This window comes from Halichoerus grypus, chromosome 9 (assembly GCF_964656455.1).
Source record: "Halichoerus grypus chromosome 9, mHalGry1.hap1.1, whole genome shotgun sequence".
NCBI lineage: Eukaryota > Metazoa > Chordata > Mammalia > Carnivora > Phocidae > Halichoerus > Halichoerus grypus.
The window spans coordinates 116,548,377-116,565,636 of NC_135720.1; the positions used below are offsets into that span (position 1 = coordinate 116,548,377).

Genomic DNA, 17,260 nt, shown 5'->3' on the forward strand with positions numbered 1-17,260 from the left:
AGAGCGAGGGGTTGCCGAGGAGCCTGAGGTTGTAGAAGAAAGGGAAGCCGGAAGAAAGAGGTGTCACGGAAACCAGGGGAAGGCGGTGTACCAGACAAGCATGGTCAAATGCGCCCCCGGCTGCAGAAGGCTCAAGCAAGGCGAGCGCTGGGAGTCAGGAAGCCTGGGGTGACCTCACAAGCGGCGGCGGGGCCGCTGCTGGGGAGTGTAAATTGGTACAACTACTTCAGAAGATACTTCAGCATCAGGCAGGGCAGTGGAACATGTGAAGATCCCATCGCCCAGCAGTTCCACTGGTAGGAATACAGCAGTACCCCCCTTTTCCGCGGCAGCATCCCCCCTTATCCGCGGCAGAACCCCCCCATCCGCGGCAGCATCTCCCCTTATCTGCAGCAGCCCCCCCTTATCTGCAGCAGTAACCCCCCATCCACGGCAGCATCCCCCCTTATCCGCGGCAGTTAACCCCCTTATCCGAGGCAGCACCACCCCCCTTATACCTAGTTTCACTTTCCACAGCTGCTGTTACCCGCAGTCAACCTCGGTCTGAAAGTAGATGATCCTACTTCTGACAGATCAAGTGGATCAAGTCTACAGGAGCCTAATGCCAGTCATTCATCTCACTTTATCTCTCACGCAGGTGCTTTATCATCTAACGTCCTCACAAGAAGAGTGAGTACAGTTCAATAAGACATTTGAGAGAGAGACTGCATTCATATCACTTTCATTACAGTATATTGTTATAATTGTTCTGTTGTATTATGTTACTCTTGTTAATCTTACTGTTTATAAATTCAACTTTATAAATTTATAAATTATAAATTCAAATTTATAAATTTATAAATTATAAATTCAAATTTATAAATTCAACTTTATCATAGGTATGTATGTGTTGAAAAAATAGTTATCTATGGGGCTCGGGACCTCTGTAGTGTCAGACATCCACTGAAGGTCTCGGAATGTATCCCCCACGGATAAGGGGGGCCTACTGTGTACTGATGCTTGCTACTCAAAGCGTGGTCCACAGACCAGCAGCGCGGGCGTCACCGGGAGCTTGTAGAAATGCAGAACCTCAGGCGCCATCCAGATCTTCAGACTCAGAATCTGGATTTGAACAAATCTCCAGATGATTCACATGCACAACAAAGTGTGAGAAGCACTTCATCTTTAAACTTTGTTGCTCGTGTTTAAAAAAGTTTATAAACTATGTAGGTACATACATATGTAGGTACATGCACATTTTTATGCTACTATCTAAAATTTTCCTGAAATGTTTAAGTCATTGTAAGAAGATGCAATTTCCAGTGTGTTGTAAATACTGACCCTTTACCCTCTCTGATTCATTAAAAAGCCCTTGACCACTCTCTTCTGTAACAATCAGAAATTTCACATGTTCCATTTCTTCTGAATTCATATTTCTCTTTTGACCTACCAAAACATTATCTTAATAAAATATGGCTTATGTTTGAAAGTCTTCTATTCTCTGCAATGAAAATATGTATATAGATAAAAATGGATTTTTAGGGGTGCCTGCCTGGCTCAGTGGGAAAAGCATACAAGTCTTGATCTCGAGGCTTGGGTTTGAGCCCCATATTGGGTGTAGAGCTTACTTAAAATAAATAAAATTTCTTTAAAAAATTGAATTTTTAGGAGCACCCAGGTGGCTCAGTCGGTTAAGCATCAGATTCTTGATCTCAGCTTAGGTCTTGATCTCAGGGTCATGAGTTTGAGCCCCATGTTGGGCTCCACGCTGGGCATGGAGTCTACTTTAAAAAAAAAAAAAAAAGGGGGGGGCGCCTGGGTGGCTCAGTTGGTTGAGCGACTGCCTTCGGCTCAGGTCATGATCCTGGAGTCCCAGGATCGAGTCCCGCATCGGGCTCCCTGCTCGGCGGGGAGTCTGCTTCTCCCTCTGACCCTCCTCCCTCTCGTGCTCTCTGTCTCTCATTCTCTCTCTCTCAAATAAATAAATAAAATCTTTAAAAAAAAAAAAGGAAAATTTAAAATTTCCTGTGGTCTTACAGCTCTGAGTTTCAAACTTTTCCTTCTGGATTAAGTAATTATTATTATTATCATTAAAAATTAATTTGTCAAAACAACATGAATATTTGATAAACTTTGCTAACTAATGATTAAGCAAAAAAATAAAATTAGAGGGGTACCTGGGTGGCTCAGTTGGTTAAACGTCCAACTCTTGATTTCAGCTCTTGATTTCAGGGTCCTGGGATGGAGCCCTGGGTAGGGCTCCGCACTCAGCGGGGATTCTGCTTGAGATTCTCTTGCTCTCCTTCTCCTTCTGCCTCTCCCCCCACTCACACACACTCTCTCTTTCTAAAGTAAATAAATAAATCTTTAAATAAATAAATAAATAAAATTAGATTAGAAGTGCAATTCTAGGGGCACCTGGCTGGCTCAGTCAGTAAAGCATGCAACTCTTGATCTTGGGGTCATGATTTGCCCCACATTGGGTGTAGAGCTTACTCTAATTAATTAATTAATTAATTTAAAAATTAAGTTAGTAATACATAATATTTTTTTTAAAAAAGAAGTACAATTCTAAATAAGATGGTTGGGCCACTTTCTTTTCAATTAGTTCACGTATTTATGAACTACACGAATGAACATTACTTATTGCTAGAATTAGACAGGATTCAGCATGAATTCTATTCCTAGTTTTCTTTTTTTTGAGATTTTATTTATTTATTGTCAGAGAGAGAGAGCACAAGCAAGGGGAGTGGCAGGCAGAGGGAGAAGCAGGCTCCCCGCCAAGCAAGGAACCTGACACGGGACCTGATCCCAGGACCCTGGGATCATGACCCAAGCCAAAGACAGATGCCCAACCGACTGAGCCACCCAGGCGTCCCCCTAGTTTTCATTTTTATAGATTTAAGAACTGAAAATTTTGTTCCCATAAATATGTAGATGTAAATGGGAGGAGTTTTGTCATAGCAATGTCACTAAGTTCTTTGAAATCATACGAAGTTATATACCAAAACACAGTGACTTATCATCAAAAATCAATCAGCTGGTCTCTTCAACAAATGGTGCTAGAAAACTGGATATCCACATGCAAAAGAATGATGTCGAACCCCTATCTCACATTGTATACAAAAATTAACTCAAAATGGTTCAACAACCTAAATATAAGAGTTTAAGAACGGTTAGAAGTTCACAACCTTGGATTTGGTGATTTTTTTAAAGTTTATTTATTTTCTTTAGTAATCTACACACAATGTGGAGCTTGAACTCATGACCCTGAGGTCAAGAGTTGTACACTCTTCTGATTGAGACTGCCAGGCACCCCTAGGTGATTGTTTCTTAGATATGGACACCAAAAGCACAAGCAACAAAAGGAAAAATAGTTGGACATCACCAAAATTTAAAATATTTGTACTTCTAGGGGCGCCTGGGTGGCTCAGTCATTAAGCGTCTGCCTTCGGCTCAGGTCATGATCCCAGTGTCCTGGGATCGAGCCCTGCATCGGGCTCCCTACTCAGTGGGGAGTCTGCTTCTCCCTCTCCCTCTGCCTCTGCTTGTGTTCCCTCTCTCGCTGTGTCTCTCTCTGTCAAATAAATAAATAAAATCTTAAAAAAATAAAATATTTGTACTTCTAAACACTTTATTACTATTTTTTTTTTTTTTTTTTTAGTAAGCGCTATACCCAACATGCAACTTGAACTCATTAAGAGTTGCACACTCTGCTGACTGAGCCAGCCAGGTGCCCCAATCTAAAGACATTTCATCAAGAAAGTAAAAAAGACAACCTACAGAATGGGAGAAAATATTTGTAAATCGTGTATCTTATAAGAATCTAGTATCTACAATATATAAAGAACACTTACAATTCAACAACAAAGAGGCAAACAATTAAATTTAAAAATGGTCAGGGGCGCCTGGGTGGCTCAGTTGTTAAGTGTCTGCCTTCAGCTCAGGTCATGATCCCGGAGTCCTGGGATCGAGCCCCGCATCGGGCTCCCTGCTCAGCGGGAAGCCTGCTTCTCCCTCTCTCACTCCCCCTGCTTGTGTTCCTTCTCTCACTGTGTCTCTCTCTATCAAATAAATAAAATCTTTAAAAAAAAAAAAAAAAAATTTAAAAATGGTCAAAGGACTTGAATTGATATTTCTCAGAGAAGATATATAAGTGACACCAACAACCACCTGAAAAGGTACTCAACATTGTGAGTCATTAGGGAAATGCAAATCAAAACCAAAATGAGCTACCACTTCATACGCACTGGGATGGCTTAAAATACATATATATGGAAAATAAGTGATAGCTAGGATGTGGAGAAATTGGGATCCTCATACAATGTGCTGGTAGGAATACAGAATGGCTCAGTGGCCTTGGAAACCTGTTTGGTGGTTCCTCCAAAGTTAAATATAGAATTACTCAGAAATCCAACTCCTAGGTACATATCCCCAAAAAACTAAAAACAGGTACTCAACAAATACATGTGCATAGCAGCACTAGTCACAGTCGCCAAAAGGTGGCAATGGCCCAAACATCCATCAATGGAGGAATGAACAAACCAGTTGTGGTATATCCATACACTGGAATATCAGTCAGCCATAAAAAGGGAGGGAGTACCAATCCACGTTACAGCATGCATGGACATGCATTACGCCATGTGAAAGAAGCCAGACCCGGGGCCACATAGTGCATGATTCCATTTACACAAGATATCCAGCAGAATAGATAGTTCCAGAGAAACAGGACACATACTGGGGGTTGCTGAGAGCTGGAGGGAGGAAGGGAGCAACTGTTTAGCGGGTACAGGTTTCTTCTGGGGTGATGAAAATGTTTTCGAACGAGATAGAGGTGGATAGAGGTGGTGGTTGCACAACGTTGTGAATGCACTAAATGCCACTAAATTGTTCACTTCAAAATGGTTAATTTTATATCTATTTCACCTCAATAATAAAAAGGATAAAACAATAAATAAATCAGCTAACACTCAACTTTGTTGAAAGGACAGAGAAAGTAGCTGACTTGCAGAACGATGTCACTAGGTCACTCACTTTCTCAGAACCAACACAGATTCTGGAACTGTCCCTTTGGTGCCCTGGTATTTTGACCGTCTTGAATGCCCCTGGGGCCTAGTTTCTGTGGTAAGGGAGGGCTGGGCAAGGGGATGGGGCATGTGTTTCTCCTTCACGGGGGTCTCCTCAGGACCCTATGCCTTTTGGGAGAGTCAGATCTGAAAAGGGTTCCCTCACATCTATCCAGGTCCACCTACTCCTTGGACAGTCCTCTTGCACCACAGGGATATAGATCCCTAGTTTGAAGCCTGCTGCCCTGGAGAAGCTTACATGTCCCACTCAGAGAAGAGTAAAAGAGGGCTCACAGCAGCATTGTTGTGATAACCACCAGTTTAAACAACGCAAATGTGGGGTGCCTGGGTGGCTCAGTCGGTTGAGTGTCCGACTCAGTTTCGGCTCAGGTCATCTCAGGATTGTGAGATCGAGCCCCATATCAGACTCCACGCTCAACAGGGAGTCTGCTGGAGATTCTCTCTCCCTCTCCCTCTGCCCCTCCCGCTGCTTGCTCTTGCTCTCTCTCTCTCAAATAAATAAATCTTTAAACAATGCAAATGTCCATCAGCAGGACAATGGATTAATTAATTGTGGCGTAAGCATGCAATAGAAAGGAAGTGAATGAATTACAACTATACAACCCAACAAAATCAGAATGAGTTCAAAAGCCTGCTCCAGAAAAAAATACGTAACATATGATTCCATCTATGTGAAGATCGAACACACAAAGCTGAACAGCATGCTATTTAGGAATACCTACAACATGCATAGATAGTGAAATTATGAAGACAAGAAACGGACATATACTTAAGAAATTCAGAGTAGAGGTCACCCTGCAGGAAGGGAGAGGGATGCAGTCAGTGTGGAGCCCACAGGACATCTAAGGTCCTGGGAATTTATTTCTTAAGCTGTGGTCAGGTGCCCAGGTATTCTGTTTCATCTGTCTTTTTTTTTTTTTTTTTAAGATTTTATTTATTTACTTGAGAGAGAGAGCGCACAAGCAAGAGAGCACAAGCAGGGGGAGCAGCAGAGGGAAAGGAAGAAGCAGGTTCCTGCTGAGCAGGGAGCCCGATGTGGGGCTCGATCCCAAGACCCTGATATCATGACCTGAGCCGAAGGCAGATGCTTAACCGACTGAGCCACCCAGGCGCCCCTTGTTTTCATTTGTCTTTAACTATACATGCTCATTTTATACGTTCTTCTATGTGTATAATGTATTCACAATATATATTCTTAGGAGAGAGGATGAGCACAAAGGCGTGGGGGACAGTCAGAATGCTGGCTGTGCTGAGAAGGGTAAGGTAAGATGTGGTGGCAGCTGAGAGGGACCAGGCTGAAGAAGGATTTTTTCTTTTAAGGCAGCAAAGTCTTGTCTGGGTTTAAAAATAAAGGGGCGAGTATAAAGCCCAGGAGAGCAAGAAACAAAGCAAGGTTAAGAATGGGATGTAGGGGCGCCTGGGTGGCTCAGTCAGTTAAGTGTCTGCCTTCAGCTCAGGTCCTGATCCCGTGGTCCTGGGATCGAGCCCCGCATTGGGCTCCCTGCTCAGCAGAGAGCCTGCTTATACCTCTGCCTGCCACTCCCCCGTTTGTGCTCTCTCACTCTGACAAATAAATAAATAAAATCTTTAAAAAAAAAAAAGAATGGGATGTAGGAAGGATGGATGGGCTTTCAACAGGCTCTGAAATTAAGGAAAGGGAAATAAGGATGAGCAAAGAAAGAGATGTTTGGAGTGTGAAGGAGGGCACTTCAGTCTGCTGGGAGAAGGGGATAGGGAGAGGGGTGGGGGCTCAGGAGTGGGGGGCAGAGGGGCTCTTCCAAGTGCACCAAGGGGCACCAAGAACCCAACTGAAGGGTGCTGCTAGGTCATAGCAGCTGAGTGCTGCATGTGAGTGCTCTCTTGGCTGGACAGGGAGAAAGGGGAAGATGAGATGCCTGGAGGTCTCCCTGGGGAGTGGGGCAGGTATACTCACTGTCCCCCAGGAGGGAGAGATCCGAGGGCTACTCAGAGAATGGTGCGCTGGCATTCCAAATTTCAGAAAGGAGGAAGTTCCAGATGCTGTCAATCACCAGAGGGCGAGCCTGGCAAGAAAGTGGATGAAATGGAATGAAGATAAAAGTTGTCGGAAGGTCAAACAACTTTGAAGAAACCAGTAATATTGGTGGCGGGAGGGCAGGGGAACTGGGTGGGGAGGTAGCAGGAGGCCTTTCAGTATGTACCCTTTTACACTTTCTGAATTTTGTGGGTTTGGGGGTTTTGATTTTTGTTTTATTTTTTTAGTTGGTTGTTTTTCGGGGTTTTGTTTTCGTTACTTTTGGGTTTTGGTTTTGTTTGTTTTGGGAGCGAAGAAAAATAGGCTATTTATTGGTGTGGCATCACCCAGGGGAATGGAGAGCTAATGCTCAGAGGCCTAAGTTCCCCATTGGCTTCCAAGCAGGGGTTTTTAAAGTGTGAAAATTCAGGGGTGCCTTCCTTGGTGTCTCAGTTGGTTAAGCGGCTGCCTTTGGCTTGGGTCATGAATAGGGGGTCCTGGGATCAACCCTGAGTTGGGCTTCCTGCTCAGTGGGGAGCCTGCTTCTCCCTCTCCCTCTGCCCCTCTGACCCCAGCTCGTACTCTCTCTCTCTCTCTCTCTCAAATAAATAAAATCTTTTAAAAAATAAAATAAAGGGGCGCCTGGGTGGCTCAGTCGTTAAGCGTCTGCCTTTGGTTCGGGTCATGATCCTGGGGTCCTGGGATCGAGCCCCGCATTGGGCTCCCTGCTCCGCGGGGGGCCTGCTTCTCCCTCTCCCACTCCCACTGCTTGTGTTCCTGCTCTCGCTGTCTCTCTCTCTGTCAAATAAATAAAATCTTTAAAATAAAAAAATAAAAACAAAAAAATAAAATAAGGGCGCCTGGGTGGCTCAGTCAGTTAAGCGTCTGCCTTCAGCTCAGGTCATGATCCCAGGGTCCTGGGATGGAGCCCCGCATCGGGCTCCCTGTTCAGCGAGAGCCTGCTTCTCCCCCTCCCCTTGCTCCTCCCCAGCTCACGCTCTCTCTGTGTCAAATAAATAAATAAAATCTTAAAAACAAAAAAATAAATAAAATAATAAAATAAAGGGTGAAAATTCAGGGTAAGGGTCTTGGATCATGCTGATTGATTGGCAATTAGGTCGACTATAATATTTCCTTTCTCGATCATCCTCTTCCGCTTGGCATCTCCTTGTCTGGTTCTGGTGCGATCTGTAGTGAGGCGGTCGTTCTGCAGCGGGGGCCTGGTTGTTCCTCTTTAGGGGCCTGCAACTGCAAAACGTTCTCAGATTATGTTTAGTGATGTCACCTCTCGAGCACAAAGGCAGAAGTTTTATATCCTGTGACTATTACTAAGCTGCAAACTATTATTTCTTTTCTTGCAAACGTGGCACATGATGTTTATCATCTCAGGCAGAACAGCATCCCACAGACTTTTCAGAGGCCACAGAATGTGATTTCCTGAGGCAATCTTACAGGTTTCTTTAACAGTAACTACAGGCTACATGGCTGGTCAGAGGCAGCTATGTCTAAACTGTGGGGTCTGTGGGAGCTTGCATCCCCAGTCTCAGTGCCCCCCATCCTTGTCTTTAGTCAGTCCTCAGTCTTGAGAGATAGGAACTCCAGCTAGTTCCTGCTGAAGAGGGGCGAAGATCAGGATTAGAGGAATGAAACTGGTTTGCTCCTGACTGTAAGTCCTCTGGCCTGGCCTAACTTCAAAGCTTTGGACAACCACTAAGTTAATTCCTGCTTTTGCCGCTTTTAAGCAGCAACTCATGCCACATTTATGAGTCGATAAATCATAAAAAGCACAGCCGAGATAGATAATCCCACCTGGGTTAATGCCCAGAGTATTGATCAAATTCCTTGAGGAATCCAGGAAAACAGACCAGAAAACCAATCCCATTCTGTTCCTGGGATTTCAGCAGCAATTTGTTGCAGCCAAGTGGCTTGTTCTCTAATCTTGTCTAGGTGGGTTTCTACTTCAGCTGAGGAATTAATGCAAATGCAGCAGGAAGAGTTAATTACCTTGCATATCCCTCCCTGTCCTGCCAAAATATAATCTAAGGCCATTCTATTGTCCAGAACTACCCAGGCCAAGGAGTCTAATGATTTTTGTTGAGCTATTTTGCTTGAGCAATTTCATTGGCCAGAATTCCCAAGGTGATAGATTTTTTTATCACGTGCTTATGAGTCCTTATTCCCCACCAGGGTAAAAATGTTCTCCCAAATGAATATCAAACATATTCTCTTGATAATCAAGCAAGTAATCCCCATCTGGTATTGATTCTCTTTCTGTTCAGTAAAATATGCTTTTTGAGGGCGCCTGCATGGCTCAGCTGGTTAAGTGGTTGCCTTCGGCTCTGGTCATGATCCTGGAGTCCCGGGATCGAGTCCCACATCGGGTGCCCTGCTCACTGGGGAGTCTGCTTCTCCCTCTGACCCTCCCCCCCCTCATGTGCTCTCTCTCTCTCATTCTTTCTCTCAAATAAATAAAATCTTTAAAAAAAATAAAATAAAATATACTTTTTGAACGTTGAACCATGCAAATGACTCTAAGAAAACATAAAATAAACCGGACAATTTATTTTTTAATTGGGGTGTGGATTAGGTCATCTGCATGGACACTGGCGGGTCTGAGAGGATGCCCTGAGCCAGGTGCCACAGGCCTGGAAGTCAGTTGCTCAGGCAACAAGGAGACCAAGGGAGCAGCAGAGCAGGACTCAGGGTTCTTACAGTGAGGGTAGAGCTGAGTGTGGGTCAAAGAGAGGAAGAGATGTTGGAAGTTTTATTGTAATACAGGAAAAGTTTTATCAGCCTATGGATTTAAGTCCAATATTTCCTATTGGTAGCTCAAGGAATATACCTATTCCAGTCTAGGCTAAGCATATGGCAAAAGTACACTCACTGCCAAAACTACCTTGAACGCCGCAGAGAAATGTGTAACCCTTCCTGTTTGGGATTATCTAGACCACCGCTAGCCTCCATCTGTAACCAGGAGTGGTTCTCTAAGCCATGAGCAGGCTAGTCCTCCACCACTTCTCCCAGACATAGACACAAAAATACACACGCCTCTTTTCAGATTGAGCTTTTAAAGACTCATAGCGCTGAAAGAGACTTCATAGGACAACCCCTCCCTTTTTTTTTTTTTTTTTTAAGATTTTATTCTTTCATTTGGGGGGCGGGCACGAGCAGGGGCCAGAGAGAGAGGGAGAAGCAGACTCCAGGCTGAGCAAGGAGCCCGATGCAGGCTCCAGGGATCATGACCTGAGCCAAAGGCAGACGCTTAACCAACTGAGCCACCCAGGCGCCCCCCTCCATTTCTTGAAGAGAATACTGAAACCTCTGGGACCTTGATGGCCTCCAACCTGAACTAGAGCCTAGACCTTCTGTCTCCTACTTGTTTCTTGCTCCCTACTCAGACTTTATTTCTCAAGCCCACTAAGAATCCTGAATTTACCCATCCTTGACACTAAGCCAGGGAGTTTAGTACTGCAAGCCAGGGACAGGAGGGTCCCTCATCTCACACTAGCAGAAGTCTGTGACCAAGGGACAAGGATCTAGATCCCCCTACACGGGCTATGTGGGAAAATAGCCCCTATAGCATCTCCCCACCAGGCTGCACAGGAGAAGACAGCCTTGTGCACTACGGTTTGTTTCCATAGAAAACTGTAACTGGGGGGGGGGGGTGGCTGGCACTTGAAGGACTCATCAGCTCTCAGCTCTACCTGCCACCAAGAACCTGTCTTAAATTCCAAGCTGAGGCCCCTCGTCCCATTCACACTCCCCTAGAAAGGAGAAGTAGCAAGAAGGTGACAGGATACAAAACTTTACAAACTTCAGTTCTTACTTTGACAGCCTTTGTATTTCTGATTTCACTGGAGTGTGAACTTTCTTTTGAGAAGTTTGGCAATGAGGGAGAGAAGAGATGAGACAGGGAAACAGAATATCCAGCTAAAGTTCTTTTGAAGATTTTGTAGTCTGTCTCCCAATTAGGCAAAGGGGAAGAGAGCTATCTCTTCTAGCACCTACTGTTTGCCAGGCTCCCTTACACCTCACATTAGCCCTGTGAAAAATCAGGGTCTCCAATTCAAAGACAAAGATGCTGTGATTCAGAAAATTAAGTAACTTGCCCAAGGGTCCTCTTTTAAAAACTAATGGAATATGGGGGCACCTGGGTGGCTCAGTTGGTTGAATGTCCAACCCTTGATTTCAGCTCAGGTCATGATCTCAGGGTCCTGGGATCGAGCCCGGGGTAGGGCTTCATGCTCAGCAGGGAATCTGCTTGAGATTCTCTCTCTCCACCCCCTCTCCCTGCCCCTCCCTCCTCTACACTAAATAAATAAATCTTAAAAAAAAAAAAAAAGGTAGTGGAATATGGCTTTGAGCCTAGGTGTGTCTGACACAAAAGCCAAAGTTCTTTCTCAGATTTATATGGCCTGACTACAAAGGAGATTTCTACAAAGAGGGCATTTTAGAATAAAGAGAACTGGGTGGAGGCATAAAAGGCAAAGAATTTAAAAGGGAAAGGCAAGAGTCAAGCACTACTAAATACTGCCCCCACTCTCCCACCAAAGGTCATCCCTTTGAGTTCAGGAATTCAGCTTAAGTCAGAAACAAACTTTTTCTGGGTGGATGCTGGCTGAGCTGAAAAGGAATGACTTCAGCAGCCAATCATTTATTGCATGCCTTTTATTTGCAAAATATAACCCATAACATAATTCCTGCAATCAAGAAGTTTACAATCTAAGGGGGGAAACCAGATATTGAACCCATTATATAACAAGCAGTTTCCTCAAAATTGATGTGTAAGAGAAATGCTCTAGTCTCCTGGAGTATGTAACCAACCAATCCAACTAATGGGAAGCAGGGGCTTTTTCACCTGGACTTGGATGGGTAGGGAAGGGGGATGTGAGGTGTAAGGACTGTGCAGGAAAGGGGGCAGGGCAATCTCCAAGGTGCTAATAAATGCTGTTGGCGAAGCTGTGGAGACCGCAGGTTAGTTGGGAGTGACAGAGAAAGAGAAGGCAGAGGTGCAGAGTTGAGAGGTTTTGTTTAGGGCGATGGAGCTCTGACCTTGCCAGCCCCGCCATCGGAAGGACAGCGGCAGTAGGAAAGATTAAAGATGGTAAAATCGTACTGATACAAATAATCGCACAATTAGAAGAATTAGTACTAGGGCTAATTATACAGTAGGGGTGAAATGGGCAAGGTCATCGACAGTACACACAAGCGGAGGACGTTTGCCTTGCCAAGAAGTAGGATCAATTCTAAGAATGGAGGAGAAGGTCAGATGGGTGTGATGTTACACTATCGTGAGACAGAGGAAAGTGGAGGGCACTGGATTGTTTCTGTAGGAAGTTAAAACTTCGTTTAGGCCAGGAGGGCTGGGGTGGTCACTAGCTTCAGAAGAGTTGAAAGAGTCTCGAAGTGTGGCCAGAGGGACTGTGAGCATACGCAACAGAGGATGCACCGCGTGGGCAACAGCGACCAACAGCTCCGATAGCCGTGGGGCGGTCTGGGTCCCTGGGAGGGGCTGCGACTGCAGCCCTGTCCCGCACAGCACAGCTGGGCCACAGCGGCACCACCCCTGCGAGCAGGTGGCAGCACCGTCGGCGGGAGCGGGCCAGGCGGGGAGCGCGGCAGGCGGGGGCGCGCGCCGGGGGGCGCGGAGCGGAGGGCGCCGCGGGCCGCCGGGAACGGGGGGCGGGCCCGAGCAAGCGGGCCTCCGCGCGGCACTTGGCACGCACGCGCAGACGGGCCGCGGGGCCCGGAGGCACAGAGGAGGGGGAGCGAGAAAGGGGGGTGTGGAACGTATTTCCGCTCTGGCGGACAAATAATACCGGCCAAAGGGGAGGCCAGGCCATCCGGCCCTTTAACCGTGTCGGGGGGGCTGCTGAAGAAAGGGGGGTCGGGAAAGGGGGAATCCTGCTCCTTTAATTCCCTCCCCTCTTCCTCCAACCCGAGTTCTCGCCGACGCCGAGGCGCGCGGGGCCTGGAACACACTGCACGAGCCGCCCCCGCCCCTCCCTCCTTACGCCCACGCGGAGCTGGCCCCGCGCGCGCGCCTCGTGCACCCCCGCGCCTGCGCGCTGCCCAGGCCCTGCCCGTGTTTGGGGGCGCCGCCGACCCCGGGGGGGGTGGGGGAAATAGGGGGGGAAAAAACAGCGCGCGGAACCGGGCCAGGTGAGAGGCGCGTGCACTCAGGGTCGTGGGGCTGGGGGGGCGTGCCACGGAGCTCTGAACGTGGGGGGGGCGTGCACGAAGCGTGCAGGCGGCCGGGGGAGGACGTGAAAAGCGCGTGCAAACGTGCAAAGGGGGGGCGGAGGGATGAAGCAGCGGGGAAAGGGGGCGGGGTGAGAAGAGGCTGCAACCCGGGCCACCCGGGAGCCCAGAGCCCCAGGCCTCTGCTCCCGGTTTCTCCTACCTTCCCCGTGGGCGCGCGGACTCGCCCGGTCCTCGCGGGCGGTCGGGCTGGGGGGTGTGGACGCCGCTGCCCCGCCCCCGGGAACCACGCCTCCGTCCTCGGAGGGACAACGCTTCCCCAGGGACTGGGGAAACTGAGGAAGAGGCCTGAAGACTGGGAGATCTGAAGCTGGGAGGCTGGGCAAAAATGGGGGTGAGGGGCCTGGAGCCTTGGCTTAGGAGAGCCAGAGACCTTTGTCTCTGACCGGTTTCCTTCCCAACCAGGGTTGCCCACCCCCGCCACAATGGCCTCTGGGGTGGAAGTCCTGCGCTTCCAGCTGCCCGGCCACGAGGCCGCTACCCTGCGGAACATGAACCAGCTCCGCGCAGAGGAGCGGTTTTGTGACGTGACCATTGTGGCCGACAGCCTCAAGTTCCGTGGCCACAAGGTCATCCTGGCCGCCTGCTCGCCTTTCCTGAGGGACCAGTTCCTGCTGAACCCCAGTTCTGAGCTGCAGGTTTCCCTGATGCACAGTGCGCGCATCGTGGCCGACCTGCTCCTCTCCTGCTACACGGGCGCTCTGGAATTCGCTGTCAGGGACATCGTCAACTACCTGACGGCTGCCTCCTACCTGCAGATGGAGCACGTGGTGGAGAAATGCAGGAACGCCCTCAGCCAGTTCATTGAGCCCAAAATAGGCCTCAAAGAGGACGGGGTCAGCGATGCCAGCCTTGTGAGCAGTGTCAGTGCCACCAAATCCCTCCTCCCTCCTGCCAGGACCCCAAAGCCAGCCCCCAAGCCCCCACCCCCACCCCCTCTACCCCCTCCACTCCTACGGCCTGTGAAACTAGAGTTCCCACTGGATGAGGACCTGGAGCTGAAGGCCGAGGAAGAAGATGAGGACGAGGACGAGGACGTGTCTGACATCTGCATCGTCAAGGTGGAGTCGGCCCTGGAGGTGGCACACCGGCTCAAACCTCCCGGAGGTTTGGGAGGGGGTCTGAGCATCGGAGGCTCCGTGGGCGGCCACCTGGGAGAGCTGGCTCAGAGCAGCGTGCCCCCCAGCACTGTGGCCCCACCGCAGGGTGTAGTGAAAGCCTGCTATAGTCTGTCCGAGGACGCAGAAGGGGAGGGCTTGCTGTTGATCCCTGGAGGCCGGGCCAGCGTGGGGGCCACCTCGGGCCTGGTGGAGGCAGCAGCGGTGGCCATGGCTGCCCGGGGGGCGGGGGGCAGCCTGGGGGCGGGGGGCAGCAGGGGACCCCTGCCTGGGGGCTTTTCCAGTGGAAACCCCCTAAAGAACATCAAGTGCACCAAGTGCCCGGAAGTGTTCCAGGGCGTGGAGAAGCTGGTCTTCCACATGCGGGCACAGCACTTCATCTTCATGTGCCCACGCTGCGGCAAGCAGTTCAACCACAGCAGCAACCTCAACCGCCACATGAACGTGCACCGCGGCGTCAAGTCGCACTCCTGTGGCATCTGTGGCAAGTGCTTCACGCAGAAGTCCACACTGCACGACCACCTCAACCTCCACTCCGGAGCGAGGCCCTATCGCTGCTCCTACTGTGACGTGCGCTTCGCTCACAAGCCCGCCATTAGGCGGCACCTGAAGGAGCAGCATGGCAAGACAACGGCAGAGAACGTGCTGGAGGCCAGCGTGGCCGAGATCAACGTCCTCATCCGCTAGCAGGGCAGGCTCGGAGGCCAGGAGGCAGGGGTCCCTGGGCTGAGTGGGAAGGGAGCTCCCTGGCCCAGGAGAATGGGGGGGGGGGTGGGAGGGTCGGGATCAGGCAGGTACGGTGGGGGAACCTGAGCAGACACATCCTGAGGGAGGGGCTGAAGATTCCTTGGAGAGAAGACCCCTGTCTTTTCAGAAGAAAAAAAAAGAGAGAGGGAGAGGGTTCTTTGAGAAGGCCAAGGGGATATGGGGTCCCAGAGAAAAATTTTCTTCTCTTAGAGGTGCATGGATATGTGGAGGGAGGGAAAGGGTCTTATAGATTGAGAAGAAAAAAAGAGGAAAATGCTTTATTCCTGGTTAAGGCTGCCCAGGGAGAGGTTCTGATATTTCTTGAGATGGGGGGTGGGTGGGTGGGAATTGGGAGGGAATTTGGCAGGAGGCAGCTTACATGCTCCTGCATAGAATAGATCCTTGGGAGAGGGAGTGGTAGGGGGAAAGGATTATTGAATCCCAGAAAAGGAAGTGGGGAGACAGTTCTTGCATGCTGGGGGAATGGGACTGTGGGTAAAGGCTCACCGAAACTCTAGGGAGAACCATGTCAGGTGCCAGGTAAGAGAACTTGGGGGTGAGCATCCTGGGTAGATATGGAAAAGTGGGGGACAATAGCAAGAAGAATGAATAGTGGTGGGGGTGGGGGGTAGGGCACTTAGATGAAAGGATACAAGGAGGGCTGTTGGGGGGGGAGGGAGAGGAGTAGAGACTTATACAGTATTTTTTAACAAAAAACGTATTTTTTAGGATTTTTTCTGGAGTTTGGGGTTTTAGTTTTTCTGCTTTTGTTTTCCACAAAATAAATAAATTTAAAAAAAAGCCAAACACTTTTTTTCTTTATACTCTGTCTGGCAACTGCATGTATATGACTATCCCACCCTAGACAGCGTCTCCCTCCTTATTGCATTTGCTCAATACTCCGCAAAGCTCATGCAGGTCCCATGCCTGAAGGAGACTTGACAAGAGCAGGGGATTGTGACAAGTGGGCTTCTCTGGCTGGAGACCCTCCCAGTTCTGCAACCCCAGCACCTCAAACAGGTATCTCACACTTATGTTCTATGATTGGCCGTGGTGATAACACACAACTTCCCTTCTATTACAAGAGTTTAGTATCAGCCCTAGGGATGAGCTATAAAGGTGGTCATTATGCCCACCAAAATTGTAAGCAGGAGCCTATGTTTGGGCATTTATGTTCTGACGAAAGGGTACATGTCCTCTGAAAACTAAAAAAAAACCACTATGCTTGGATCAGGGTATGGAGAAGACTACAAGTCCCACAAAGCTCTGGAATAGTTCTTAACCAAAGAGAACTACAGTTCCCAGAAGGCCTTGAATTGGCCTCAGGTGCCCCATAGCCCAACCACGGGCTTCTATCAAATACTGCGTGTGAAATCGTAACAGGGTTTTTTCTGAACTTTGACCAGAATGTAATCCGTAAAGGGATGGTACCCTAAATAATGCTATCAAGGTTGTATATCTTGGTGTAATATTCATAATTCCAGTTAGCTGGGCTCGCGTAGTACCTGACTATGCTTGGGAGGTGTTTGGCAAAAAAAAAAAAAAAAAAAAGGTTACTTAGTAGTGTCACCAGCCAGTAATAACTCTTGGGCCTCTGGGGGCTTACTTGGATCCCTAGTGCATATGGTGGCGTAACAGGTCTGGCATAAACAGAAGAGACATTTAGCCCCAGGTTTTCAAAAGGGGACGCTGCTCCAGGAGACATGAAGCAGCAAGGTAAAAGCAGTCGAGCAAAGGTGTCCTCCGCGCGTTCCCACTGTCCCCTTCCTGCTCGTTAGAGAAGCGAGGCCAAAACTGAGCCCGAGTCTTCTATCTGGCGACCCAGAAACCAGAAAGCACCCAGAGGCGGGAGAAGCATAGGCGGGCCAGATTGGAAAGACAGCCGCTGCCGAGAGCCGTGAGGGTCAGACACTTCTTTCGTTACCTAAAAACAGGCGGGGGATGGAGAAGCCACACCTGGACCCAGGCGTGCCTCACCTTCGGCTCCCCGCTGAGCTGACGCCAGGATTGGCAGGAATTCTCCCCTGCAGCCCCCAGCTTAGGACAGCCACTGCCATTTCCGAAGCGGCTCTCGG

At 48.7% G+C, this 17,260-nt stretch overlaps 1 protein-coding gene and 1 long non-coding RNA gene across 2 annotated transcripts; one reads left to right on the top strand and one right to left on the bottom strand.

Annotated features, from left to right (window-relative positions):
* Positions 1-426: 426 nt before the first annotated feature.
* LOC118545780 (uncharacterized) lies at positions 427-13,728 on the bottom strand. The gene is made up of 4 exons (XR_013441325.1): positions 13,463-13,728; positions 7,000-8,307; positions 2,157-2,325; positions 427-1,101 (listed from the first exon to the last, which is right to left on the bottom strand). It is a non-coding gene; the product is annotated as an uncharacterized LOC118545780 (long non-coding RNA).
* Positions 13,729-13,745: 17 nt separating this feature from the next.
* Positions 13,746-15,188, top strand: ZBTB12 (zinc finger and BTB domain containing 12). Its single transcript, XM_036108246.2, has one exon. The coding sequence runs from the start codon at positions 13,746-13,748 to the stop codon at positions 15,123-15,125; it is 1,380 nt and encodes a 459-aa protein (XP_035964139.1). The 3' UTR covers positions 15,126-15,188.
* Positions 15,189-17,260: the final 2,072 nt, after the last annotated feature.